The following is a 13,472-nucleotide window of genomic DNA, read 5'->3' on the forward strand; positions in this document are numbered from 1 at the left end:
TTTCATAGTTTGACTATTATTACAAAACCTACATTTGCCCCTCTCAGGACCCTAGTTACCTTTTCCTAGTTACCTTGGCTTTTTATATAAAAAAGATAACTAGGGTCCAGAGAGGGCTAGGCCTACATTAAAGGGAAAACCACCCATTTTTAACATTGAACTATGTAATTAGAGTTGTGTGGAAGAAAATAAGAAAAAATCCCCCCGCCCCCCCATGTCATCACATGTACTCTGCAAGCCTTGACCCCACCTCCATTTTGTGCTTTCCCCTTTAATTGATGCAACACATTGTGAGCTTGTAGAGCTGCTATTTTCAAATCTTTTTATACATTTGAAAACTTTTTTGTTCTTTTTCCACCACTGGTGTAGCAGTATCAGCAGCCTCGTCGTCAGCATGGCCTTGCCCTCAGCCACCTCCACTCCATTCCCCTCCGGAGGCCGCTCTTCACGCTCCGCTCCCCGCTCCGCCGGCGGCCCTGCAGGTCAGTGGTGGAAAGTAACTAAGTAGGCCTACTGTCAGTCAGTGGTGTCAACAAGCTAAGGTATGGGAACATGACTGGTGTGAATGCGTGTCACACACGCACAAAGGCAAGACAGGCAAGACCCCAGTCATGTTGCCATACCTTAGCAATGAATTTATTTTAAGAAGTAAATTTTATTTGTTTATCCTGTAGCCAAGATATGGCAGCTGGCCGCCTCTGAGTTCTGTATTTAAGTAGCCTATTATTTTGAGGTATTTGTGTTTTACTTGAGTGTTTCCAATTTCAAATACCTTACTTCTACTCCACTACATCTCGAATCCAAAATATTGTACTTTTGCTCCACTACATTTATTTGAGAACTTTAGTTACTAGTTACTTTGCAGTTGTTGATTATTAGTAAGACGCCTCAGTGCGACAAGCGACCTCGCCATGTCTTGGCCATCTGGCCGGTGATGTATATCGGACGTGTTACCCATATACTGTATGGAGAGTGAGACCCCTGGTACCCATATGGAGATCCATGTACTGTATATGGAGATACGCTGTGAGAGCCCAAACATGTATACTCAGTTATTCGTTATGTGAAAGTCCTATGACGTCTATGACATCTGACATCATACATACAATCCCTTTTATGCCCATACATGGAGATCCTTGTCTGTAGAACCAGCCACACAGATATTGGCTGTCTTGGCCATATATGGATTCTGTTAGTGTGCCAGTACAGTATGTGGGGAACTCCACATATGGTCATAAAAGGGATTCTGTTAGTGTGGTTCCCCTGACAATCACAGTGATGTCAGAGCGTGATGTCTTGTTTGTAAACGCAAGTTGACTATTGTTGTGTAGCAGTGATGTGAAGTAGGCTAACTTAAGTACATTTACTTAAGTACACTACTAAAGTACAATTTTATGGTTGGCTACTTTTATTAGTATTTCCAGTACTTTACTTGACTTCTACCGTACTCCACTAGGCCTACATCTCAGATTCTGTTGGTGTGGTTCCCCTGACATCACAGTGATGTCAGAGCGTGATGTTACTTAAGTAAAACATTTGAGTACTTTTTCCACCACTGCTGCAGATGCATCCCCGTCCGGTAGCAGCCCGACTCGTCTCTCCAGAGGCCAGGAGAAAGAGGAGCACCAACACATCACCCGCCTCGCCAACTACATCCAGCGCACCATTGACCTTGAGAGCCAGACGTCAGCCATGCAACTTCTCCTGGAGGAGAAAGAGGAGTCCAAGACCCAAGAGATGGGCAACGTCCGGCGGCTCTACGAGACAGAGTTGGCTGACACACGAAAATCATTGGACGAAATGGCAAACGACAGGGCCCGTCTGGAGCTTGAGTACGGAAATCTCTCCGAAGAGCACACAAAGCTGAGAGCCAGGTGATTGATTGATTGAATACTTTTTATTAACAACAGTTTGCAAAAACAAATGCTAAAAGCATAACAAAAGCCCTGAGGGCTTATCCATTGTGGCCCATGGGTTTCAGTTGAAACCTACTGACGTAGGCCTACACACATTACACCTGATCTTGCACAGTTGTTTTAGTGACGGGCTGAGGGAGTAATATCGATTAGGGATATATATGACTAGAATTCTATGTTACTAGAATGGCTTAAATTGCATGCATTTCATGTTCTAATACATGGCCAAGTTGTAGCGGATGGCAATGATCTATTAATTGAAAACATCAAATGTACTGTATGTAATATCACAGCCTAGTGTTTTATCTTGTTCCTCAGGAACCAGAAGAAAGAGAGTGACCTTGCTCATGCATTGACTCAGTGGAGGAATCTCGAGGAAGCCCTCAATTCGAAGGAAGCTGACTGCAGCAACCAGCTTGCAAAGTCCAAGAGGTTGACTGGTGACGTTGCTGAACTCGAAGCTCAGCAGAAACATGTATGGATCTGATATACCGTTGCCATCCCATTTGTCTTCTGCATTACAAAAGACTCTTATTGGATTAATCTCCTCTTCTGTTCCCTAAACTATTGTGCTAGCCAATTTAAGGGACTACAATATTACTATATCAAGCCAAATCATAACCATACTCTTGACTCTGATAATGCATTTCCACTGGAAGAGATAGTTTAAAGGTATTTTAAGTTGAAGCTCTATATCCGGATGGTAATCATAGGAGTACCACTGTACGTCAGTTATTCGGCAGGCCACGTCAACAGACAAAAGTAATAAAGCGCTGGAGCATCTTGGACGATTAAATGCCCAAATACTCATATCTGTGTCATCGCCTTCGCTAGTTTGTCCTGTATAGTTTTCTCTCCTGAGTGGTATATATTTTTACCAAAGAGCTGGAGCGACAAGATGAGCCCTTACTGAACAGTTTAACACTGATTGCCAGGTATTAATTAATTCATCTGCCTCTGCCACGGTTTTTAGGTGGCAACAGGAATGCGAATGTGACCAGATGTAAACAAACCTGGAAAAGAAAAATGTTATTCTCCATCGGCAACTTTATTTGGGCGTTTCAATCTAGATGACCTGATGAAGATCAACTAGATCGAAACGTTGTCCAAATAAAGACGTTTTGTACCTACCCGGGCGTGCAGGCTTTATACATTTTTGTATTTAAAATGGTTGGACGATAGTCTTCACTAGACCGTTTGTCATCTGCATTGCTCCGTTTACCCAGTGAGGCCAACTTATAATTTGCTAGGGAACGCAAGCCTGAAGGAGAGTTTGGTGGCCGCCTTGAATAAATAAAAATCTTCATTCAGTGTCACAGAAGGAAACTTAAAAAAAAAAGCCTCAAAGTGTAAAGGTGTCAGGGAAAATTACTTTACACTAGCATTTTAACATTTTCAAAGATACTCAATAATATATTGTATTGAGTTAGATTTATTTGTGTGTTAGTTGGAGGCAGTGCTGGCGGACACTAAGACCCAGATGAACTCTGAGATGCTGAGGCGAGTGGACATGGAAAACCAGATGCAGACACTAAAAGAGCAGCTGGACTTCGAGAGGAACGTCAGTGAGCAGGTAGTCATCAAACCCTGCGTCCAGTCTGATTGGAACGTGTCGATATTTCGACATAACATTTGTTTGACGTTCCATTTTTTTGATGCGGGTGAATGTTAACCTGGTGAAATGCTAACCTGCCGACGCTGGTGAATGCTAACCTGGTGAATGTTAACCACTATGCCTAAACCTAACCCTATATTGTCTGCATGCAGGAGGTACACAAGATCCGGCACAAGCATGAAAACCGTCTGGTGGAGGTGGATTCAGGAAGGCGCTCGGAGTTTGACACTAAACTGGCTGAGGCCATGCAACAACTCCGCCAGGAGCACGATCTACATATCCAGCTGTACAAAGATGAACTGGAGCGCAACTTCAATGCCAAGGTACATGAACACAGATACAAAGTACTGTAACTGGAAGTACTGTAAGTGCCAGTCAGCTTAGGACATGAAGGTTACTGCATATTTACAAGAGGTGAAGCTGTCCTTACTTGGAACAATACAAGATGACATGGCCTTGCACACATCACGCTTGTCTTCCAGATTATTTAACCCTCACTCAAATGTTTCAGTTTCTACATTAACAATTATTTTCCAAGCTTTTGTGTCAAGGAGCCACATGGAGGCATTTTGTGCAGGAAAACATTAGAGCACAGGACAGTGCAGTGAGCAGAGAGAAGATGAAGTTAACATCAGTAAAAGAGGTAGAAGTCAATGTAATACTGCGTTCACACTAGTGGCGACAAAGCAACAGGCTACAAGTCTTTTTCAATGAAAGCCAGCGACATGCAGCTCCAAACTGATGCCCGGCACTCTTCAGTATGTGACCGGCTACACTTAAGTTGAGTTGGCTTCTATTTTTTTCATTACTCCAGTACCCTTTTGATTTAACGCAGTGTGGTTTGGGTAACACAAACGGCAACTTGGAGACAATGTCGCTGGAAAGTTTGGTTGTGTTGTCGCCACTATTGTGAATGCAGCCCAATAAGTGAAACCTAGGCTGGAGAAGAGGAAGACTTGCCTGTTTCCCTGCTTAAATGCGTGATCATATACTGTAAATCATGTCTCTTCAAGTACATATTTTTGCTTGAGTGTTTCAGAAGCAAATTATCATCTCATCACTGTATATTATTGTCGGTTGGAAACCTTGTATGTCCAAAACCGTAATCATTTAAAAAAGATATGTAAACTAGTGAAAATTGCCAACCTACAAGCACACAACGCTTCACACTGCAAGGCGTTGTGTGCTTGCTTGTAGATCTGATATTTTCACTACTTTTGTGCAACACTTTTGTATGATGAAGTAGGGCTTTAATCACAAAAACCATGCAAATTTGAAACTTGGAGATACAAGGTTTCTTCCCAACGGTGACGATATGCATGTTTGCTTCCAATCCTCTACCATAGCTAGAGAATGCCCAGCAGACTGCATTGAGGAAGAGCGACGCCGACTCTACCACCAAAGATGAGTTGCATACAACAAAGGTCCGTGTGGAGAACCTCAGCTCACAGCTGCAGATGTACCAGAAAGAGGTCGGTAGCCTCCATTTAAAATCAATTGCCCATTTTCACCACATGGACATGCACACAAAGTCGTGTATTGGAGCAGCTAGCACTGCTCAAAAATGACACCTTATTGGCTCTTTAAAGAGTCTGAATTACTGTCACTTGACGTTGTTGAAAGATCTGTAAGGAAACTTGCTTCTCCTATGATGTTTATTCAAATCAAATGGCCCGTCAAATAACTAGATAAAAATCTGCCAAGCTGGACAAAACGGTTTCCAGTTACGCAGCAGGATTCTGGCATCTTTAACATGTCCAACCTTTATAAATTCTTTGTTTATACCTAGGACCACTGCCCTTTCACTTAGAGACAGAGCCGGGATTGTGGTGGTAGGTTAAATCCCACCCGTTTCCCCCAAATTCAAGAACTTAACACCAGAAAGGGTACACCATGCAACATTTCCAGATCATATGCTTATGTGCCAACAACTTCTTAAATTTCCAACATGTATTGACTGCAATTCCTTTTTGGTAATCTAGTCTGTGTAAAATATCTATGATTGCGACCGTCAGGGAGCAGTTTACTATGAAAACCTCCACCGGCCGTCCGTCCGTCGGTCGGTCGGTCGGTCGGTCACACGTCACACCTTTGCCCTGCTCATATCTCCGCATCAGTATATAGGGCTTGTTTGTTTGTTGTATGACATCACGCCACATCATCAGCTGTGGACTCTGTGATGTCATCGTATCGCATCAGTATATAGGGCTTGTTTGTTTATTGTATGACATCACGCCACATCATCAGCTGTGGACTCTGTGATGTCATCGTATCTCCATATATGGCCATCTCCGTATATGGAGATATAAGTCGTCCATGCCCAAGTATGGGCTGGTGAGGTCAGACTTTGTGTGATGCGTATGTTATCTCCATATATGGAGATTCAACATTCCAGGCAATGCTCTCTTCCCTGGTGAGAATTGCCCCTTTATATAGGGCTTGTTTGTGTATTGTATGACATCACGCCACATCATCAGCTGTGGACTCTGTGATGTCATCGTATCTCCATATATGGCCATCTCCGTATATGGAGATATAAGTCGTCCATGCCCAAGTATGGGCTGGTGAGGTCAGACTTTGTGTGATGCGTAGGTTATCTCCATATATGGAGATTCAACATTCCAGGTGTAACTATGGCTGCCCGTATGACGTGAGAGGTGGAGGTTGTGATATTTGTGGAGATAAGCGACCAACGGTCGCTTATCTCCCGATTAGGGAGTCTTACTGGTTAGGAAATTAATACGTTACATGTATAGAATATATTCTTTAATCTTAGATCTTCGCTGAACACTCACTCTGCGTTTCACAATGATCATGAATGTCTACTTGCACAAGTTGCACTCATGGACAAGCCAAGCAAGGAACTGTTTTGTTAGTTCATAGTTGCCATTGGCACAATATGCACATGTGTATGTACTGTACACAAAACATTAATTATAGATGCAAGCACAGCACTTGTACATATTATTTACTAATTGCTTTAGAATGTGTTCTAAAACATTTTATAATGGTGAAGTATCATAATGCTTCATAATTTCTGAATACACATACATTTTAAACTACTGTTTTTCTCATAGTTGTAATGCATAATTTGTTATACAATTTAACCACTGTTACAGTGCATTATAGTAACTAAGTCACAAAGTGGTTCTACTATTGGAATGTGCATCATAGTGGCTCTACGTTTGCAATGTCTAAAGCTAGCAAAGTCTTGTTTTCAGCACAAATTATATTTTAGAAATGTTCTGTGTATGTCAGAAAGCAGTACTGGAGAGTCACGTCCAGGAGTTGGAAAGGACCTTGGACAGGGAGCGGGAGCTGTGGAGTCAGAGGCTGGGGCAGAAGGAGCAGGAGATGCAGATCATGCAGAGCAAGATGCTCAGCCAGCTGGAGGACTATGAGAACCTGCTGGATGTCAAGCTGGCCCTGGACATGGAGATCAATGCCTATAGAAAGATGTTGGAAGGAGAAGAGCAGAGGTATTGACACACGCATCATACGCTAGATAATTCATCTGCTATCTGCACGTATTTCATGTGTATTAACGGACATTTAATTTAGATAATTAAAGTTGATGACGTTATCCTTAATGATGTGCCTATTCGAGTTTCATGTTTAGATTTGATGCAGCACTGAAATGCTTTGATATACCATTGAGCATGGTGTGAATGCCTTCTCATGTATTACCAAATTTCAATACTACCGCCTAATTTACACTCTTGCACGACGTTATGTGCCAAAAGGAACTCATCTACAAGCCAACAATGTATCACATTGCTTGGTGTTGTCATCTTGTAGATCTGTACTTTTCACAAGGCATGAAGGAAAAACACTATAGGGCAAAGCAGGGGCCATGGTTTTCTGGTGTCACTAAAAGGATCTAACCTTGAACATAGTCATAGTCTTAGACATACTCTTTGATAATCACCAAATCACACAAAAATGTTCTATTTCACCTGCCTTGAGTGAACTAGTTTATTTATCCTAAATCCCCCCCCCCCCCCCCTTTTTTTTTCTTTACAGACTGCACCTGTCACCAAGCCCCTCTCAGCACACAGCGGTGCCACGGATCCATGCACAAGGTCAACGTAGGGGGCAGAAGCGCAAACTGGAGGCATCTAGTGGAAGTACACCAGCTTACAAGAATTCCAAAGCCCATGGTCCCATTAGCATCGCTGAAGTTGATTTAGAGGGCAACTACGTTATACTGAAGAACAACTCTGACGCGGTAAGATGCTCTGTCACCATCCGTGTTAGCTCTTGTGCATTGTACACAGGGCTCCAGGGTGCGAGCTATTAAGTCGCATATGCGACTTAATTTCATAAAGTGCGAGTTAAATTTTAACCAGGTCGCGCACGTGCGACTAAAAAAAAGAAAGAAAAAAAGACAATCCTCAATCGAGGATCGCCTGACGCCTCTTCTCTCTCTCTCTCACTCCGTCTCTCTCTCTCTCCCTGACTGCCTGCCTGCTCCGCCCCTCCCCTTCACACACACACACACTCACACAATACACACACTAGCGTCGGTCAGTCCGGTGGTCGAGTCACACACACAGACAGATTCTCTCTCTCTCTCTCTCTCTCGCTCACCTTGGAATGGATAGATATCACATAATACTAACCTTTCTTTGTATAACCATGCTTTTTCTGTTGTCATCTCGATAATAACCACAGGGCCGTGGGTTGTTTTTTTGCCATTAGATTAGCTATTGATTGATTAGAAATCGCTCGTGGATGTTTCCACCGTTGGTTACATTAACCTACTGTTACGTGCGAAAACAGCTGTGGGTCGTTAAGTTCCTCAGTGCCCAAAATGCGCTTTTCACTTCATAGACAGACAATTAGCTCAAATTAACGGCACCTGTTAACTTGTGTGTGTGTGTGTGTGTGTGTGTGTGTGTGTGTGTGTGTGTGTGTGTGTGTGTGTGTGTGTGTGTGTGTGTGTGTGTGTGTGTGTGTGTGTGTGTGTGTGTGTGTGTGTGTGTGTGTGTGTGTGTGTGTGTGTGTGTGTGTGTGTGTGTGTGTGTGTGTGTGTGTGTGTGTGTGTGTGTGTGTGTGTGTGTGTGTGTGTGTGTGTGTGCAAGTGAACGTTTTCTGTTGATCAAGCAGCTTACTTCCCAGTTCTCACTCCAAAACCATAAGGACAATTTTATTTTTCCATCCTGCATGAAAGCAGGCTGCAGGCCTATTGCATTTAGTCTATGTTGTGCAAGTTTAAAGTCATAGTTCTATATTGCCTTTGTTAGCCTAGATATTCGTAAATCTTTCTTGAATTAATGTCTTTAGTTTGCAAATATTAACTTGAAGCAAAAATACATAAAAACTAGGCTACAGCTTTTTTTTACTGAGACATATTGTTATCAGGGTATTCAACAACATTATATCGACAACAACTGTCATCAGCATAATAAAGCTATGTATTAATACCACACTAATACGCTATACAAAGAAAAAGATGGTGCTACCTAATTTCTGGTGGTGCTACCTAATGAAAATGTAGGTGGCACCAGTGCTACCTGTGAAAAAGTTAGTCTGGAGCCCTGATTGTACACCATATGGTTGCAACATCTCAGCTAACTGCCTCTACACTCCCATCTAAAGCAAAAACTGAATTTTGTCTTCAGTTCTGGTTATGGGTGTTTAAAAACAATCTTCATGAAGCGAGTACCTGAAATCTCTGAAATGGTCATCTCTATGTTCATTCTGTCCTGCCTTTTGCACTTTTCCATAATATTGTTCTTTTAGATTGATCTGTATACAACATTAGGTTTAAATTTGTCAGTTGGAGTTAATGCTTAAGCCTGACATTCTCACATCTGTACTGCATTTCCAGGAGCAGCCTCTAGGGGGATGGGTGGTTAGAAGGACTCACCCAAACATCGCAGATGTTTCCTTCCACATCCCTCCTTCCTATGTCCTTCATGGGGGCCAGACGCTCACTGTGAGTACTTATCATTCATATACTCACTGTGCAGGGACGTGCAGAGAATGTTAGAGAGGCAGGGGCTGACATTTCTAAAGGGGCCTTCAGGTGAAAATATCAAAAATAACTGACTATCCAGTTCACCAGACAGCTGCTATGGTTTGTTTATTACTGTTGACATGATTACATGCTGTTTAATGATGAGCATAAAACGGAGATTAAACTGTTAAAAAATAGAATACCTATGGTCCTTGACAAGACACCTGCTAGCCAATCAGAAATGTATGGCCATAGTAAAATATACTTGCACGTAAATGTTGTTTTCCATAATGGGATTAATTATACCTTTTTTGTAATTATATATTTGTTGTGTCAGATCTGGGGAGCAGATACAGAAGTGGAGACTCTGACCAGCACTGGTCTCCACATAGCCATGCAGGGCCACAAGAGCTGGAGCCCAGTCCAAGATGTGAGGGTTGTCCTCCTCAGCCCTGAACAGGAGGTAACTTCAAATCTGAATGTGAAGGCACAGAGACTGAGGCCATGGCTACACGGAGCTGGATATTTCATATATCCCGGTTTTCCACATAAAAGAATATCTAGGTCCACACGGAGCTGGATATTTCATATATCCCGGTTTTTCAGATATCCACATAGAAAAATATCTAGGTCCACATGACAAAGATATCTAGGTCTAACAAGCACACACAGTAAAGTCTTCAGAGATATCCGGGTTCCCTGTCTACACAGATCCAGTGAATCAGATATTTTTCAATCTCTCCACTTATTTATCCGGTTTAAGATATATCCAGCTTCGAGGCCGAAATATCCAGCTTCGTGTGGCTGCAAGCCCCAACAGCACAAAAAAATGTCTAGCTTCAGAAATATCCAGCTCCGTGTAGCCATGGCCTGAAACGCAACACTGCTTGGAGTTCTCAGCATTGCAACAGCTAGGCTTCACACTGAGCCAGCTTAGATGAAATTGGGCCTTGAACTCAATTATTTTATCAGATTTGTTTTTTATCCTATCAATTACTTTTTCCACGACTTTGTTCATGCAATAATAATGCAAGTTTTGCAACTTTTTTTTTAGGTTTTATGCCTCATTCACATACAGACAAGCCAAGCTAATGGTTTGCTTGGTAATTCAATGTATTCTCTATGCAAACCAGCTTTTAAAATTTCCAAGCTGGAAAAAAAGCTTGGAATTTTTTAAAGCTGTTTTGCATAGAGAATACATTGCATTACCAAGCAAACCATTAGCTTGGCTTCTCTCAGTGTGAATGCAGCATTAGACATTTTGTAAGCTTTCACTAGTAATGAACGACATGCTAAAAATGGTATCAATTATTATATTATCATTTTGTATAAAATATTAGATTTGATTTCGCACCCCTACGTGAAATGTGTCTGTAGTCTTACTATACCTACTATACTTACTATATCCAAAGCATACCATAGTTTTGTTTGTCGACAATGATGCGTTTAGACTGGTATAATCTTCTCCCCCGCTGTGTACAGATGATAAAAGCCCAATCAATGATATAACAAACAAATGAGTGGCTCCACTACCAAAACTAGTTTTATTTATATTTTTATAGCATAATGAATTGCATGTCTATAGTGCTTTTCCAAGTGTTCAAAGCACTTCACAATGGTTCATTCATTCATACATTTTGATGAGTGCTACAATCATGTATTTACTCTTAGCTGTGTTTTGGGGGCTGTAATGGGTAGGTTTGTTTAGGTTGCTAATGTTTGTAAAGATTGGACCTCACCTATTTATGATGCGGCGTAAATGGCACATTTTCTATCTAAACTAAACGGTTTAAGAATGTACAGTATATGTACACGGTATGTAGATTTATGTTAAAAAGCAAACCTGGATTGGGCCTTTTGAAAAAAAGGGAGAACATGATTATGTGATGGCGGGTCTGATCTTATTCTCTGCTGACATACAGGAGACAGCAGAGCGTCATGTGGTGTTCGTACAGGCGACGGGTGAGGACGAAAATGAGATGATTCATGAGGAGTACATTGTGGGTCGTGACATTCAGCATTTAAGGAGACTGGTAAGCATATCCATGAATGCATATAAAGGCCATACAAACAAAATGTAAACGCAAAGCATTAGTAAACAGTAAACACTAGTCTCAAGCTAGACCATTACTTCTACAATCTTCAAATGCTATAGTAGGTTTGTAATTCTGCCCTGTAAAAGTTGAACACAAGCTGTCATCTTGAGATCAGAAGTATATTTGAACAATCACAATGCGGCATTCACAAAAAAATATTTAATGTTTATTTCTTGTGTAACATTCACGGGAAACTACTTAAAGGGGAGAACCACCCATTTTCAACATTGAACTATGTCATTAATATACCTTGAGTATGTGGAAATCAAATCACCCCCCCCCCTTTCTGTGTTGCCTAGAACTCGAGGATTGATTTTGGGGTTTCTATTGCAAATTACACCGTGATGATGTCAAGAGGGAATCCGCCCTTGGCCGGGGAGATGTTAGGCTTTAGGTCATAGGCTTTGACAAATTTGGTTTCAAGTAGGAGTCATTTACTTGACTGCAGAACGGAAGTGGGGGAGGTGGGACATCCACTTTATGTTGTACACCTTTTTCAGAGCTTCCGATGTTGACTGTTAGGCAGAAGCATTTGAAAATGTTGGTAGTCAACTTGTATCTCGAGACTAGTCATCAACAGACACAGTAGAACTTTGTTGGCATTCAAATGTTGACTGTAGTTTACATCGCCTGCGTGCTGTAAAGCCAAAGAAAAGGAAATCGAGCTGTGATATGTGTTCTGTATCTTGAGTCTGAGTGTAGGTGGACAAGCACTCAGCTGTATGATAGGTAAGGAGTACTGTACTGTACTGCTACAGTATCTCCTGGCCTGTATATACCTCTGCATATGAGCTGCTGTGCATAGCTTGATGCCAATTTGCAACGCCTACAGCATAAATTCAATTTGTATTGTTTTAAATGAGGCCTGGTTAGATGCTCACACTAGAATAGTTTTAATGCAATACATTCCATGCATTGCATTAATTTGTAATCAATACCAGCCACTCATGGCTTGGCATGCTCCGCTGCTTGTGCTAAATGGTCATTGCTTGTCAATCAGTCCATATGTCTAATGTAGCTTTCGATGTTTTGTCCTTTCTAGGATTCATCTAGGGAGGCAAGCTGTGCCGTTATGTGATGTCAAACCCCTCCCACCTCCCACTGAATGCATAACCTGGTCTGCCTTTAGCTTTTGGACGGTTTGGTATCTTCACTGGATGGCACCATACAGTACACTGACAAACTGACTCCATGTATTTTTTTAGATGCACCATGAAGTAGAATCCTTTCCACTCACCAGTAACTGTCCATTGTATATGGTGCTGTCTATTGCATCTACAGTATATGATTCTGTCCTGACCTTTTAATTAATTGTTTTGTTTAACCTCATGCTTTATTTGTTTTAATTACTCGTTTTGTTTAACCTCATGCTTTATTTGTTTTAATTACTTGTTTTGTTTAACCTCATGCTTTATTTGTCTTTTAATCAACTTCTGACAATGCAGTATAATGAATGTAATGACAATATGTAGATTTTATATTTGTATTAAAAGTAATTTTTCCTTATACCCGTTCTGTGTGTGTTTTTCTTTTTTGCATTGGTCAGCGTGATCCAGGTTGAGGATGGTCACAGTGGAAGTGTTAATATACTGTAGTTACAACCCGACAACAACAGAACATCAGAACAGGTAGCTCCTTTCAGAACCTCTCCCTCCGCTATGTAGCTCTGAGATGAGGTTCTTGGAAACTACGAGCTGGGAGTTGAGGGGAAGCTCTGCTCATGAACACTTACCTTTGTGCACATCGTATCCAAAAAGTAAAGGTCAGCCTTTCGTCTCTCTCAGGTGTTTTAGCATGGAAGAAAATCTAGGCTGGGTGTTGAAATTATTATTATTTGTCAGCCTGTGGCCAGTTTTCTCGCCCTGACCACTTGGTGGCAAAAC

At 41.6% G+C, this 13,472-nt stretch overlaps 1 protein-coding gene across 1 annotated transcript; it reads left to right on the forward strand.

Annotated features, from left to right (window-relative positions):
- Positions 1-394: 394 nt before the first annotated feature.
- Positions 395-13,150, forward strand: LOC308304815 (lamin-B3-like; the record flags this gene model as incomplete). Its single annotated transcript, XM_080749444.1, has 12 exons — positions 395-482; positions 1,565-1,874; positions 2,235-2,391; positions 3,364-3,489; positions 3,684-3,854; positions 4,878-5,003; positions 6,790-7,010; positions 7,555-7,759; positions 9,365-9,472; positions 9,831-9,956; positions 11,416-11,526; positions 13,136-13,150. The coding sequence occupies 12 exons, from the start codon at positions 395-397 to the stop codon at positions 13,148-13,150; spliced, it is 1,764 nt and encodes a 587-aa protein (XP_080605570.1).
- Between the last annotated feature and the right edge of the window lie 322 nt (positions 13,151-13,472).

This window comes from Nannobrachium achirus (genome assembly GCF_963921795.1).
Source record: "Nannobrachium achirus genome assembly, chromosome: 19".
Classification (NCBI taxonomy): Eukaryota; Metazoa; Chordata; class Actinopteri; order Myctophiformes; family Myctophidae; genus Nannobrachium; species Nannobrachium achirus.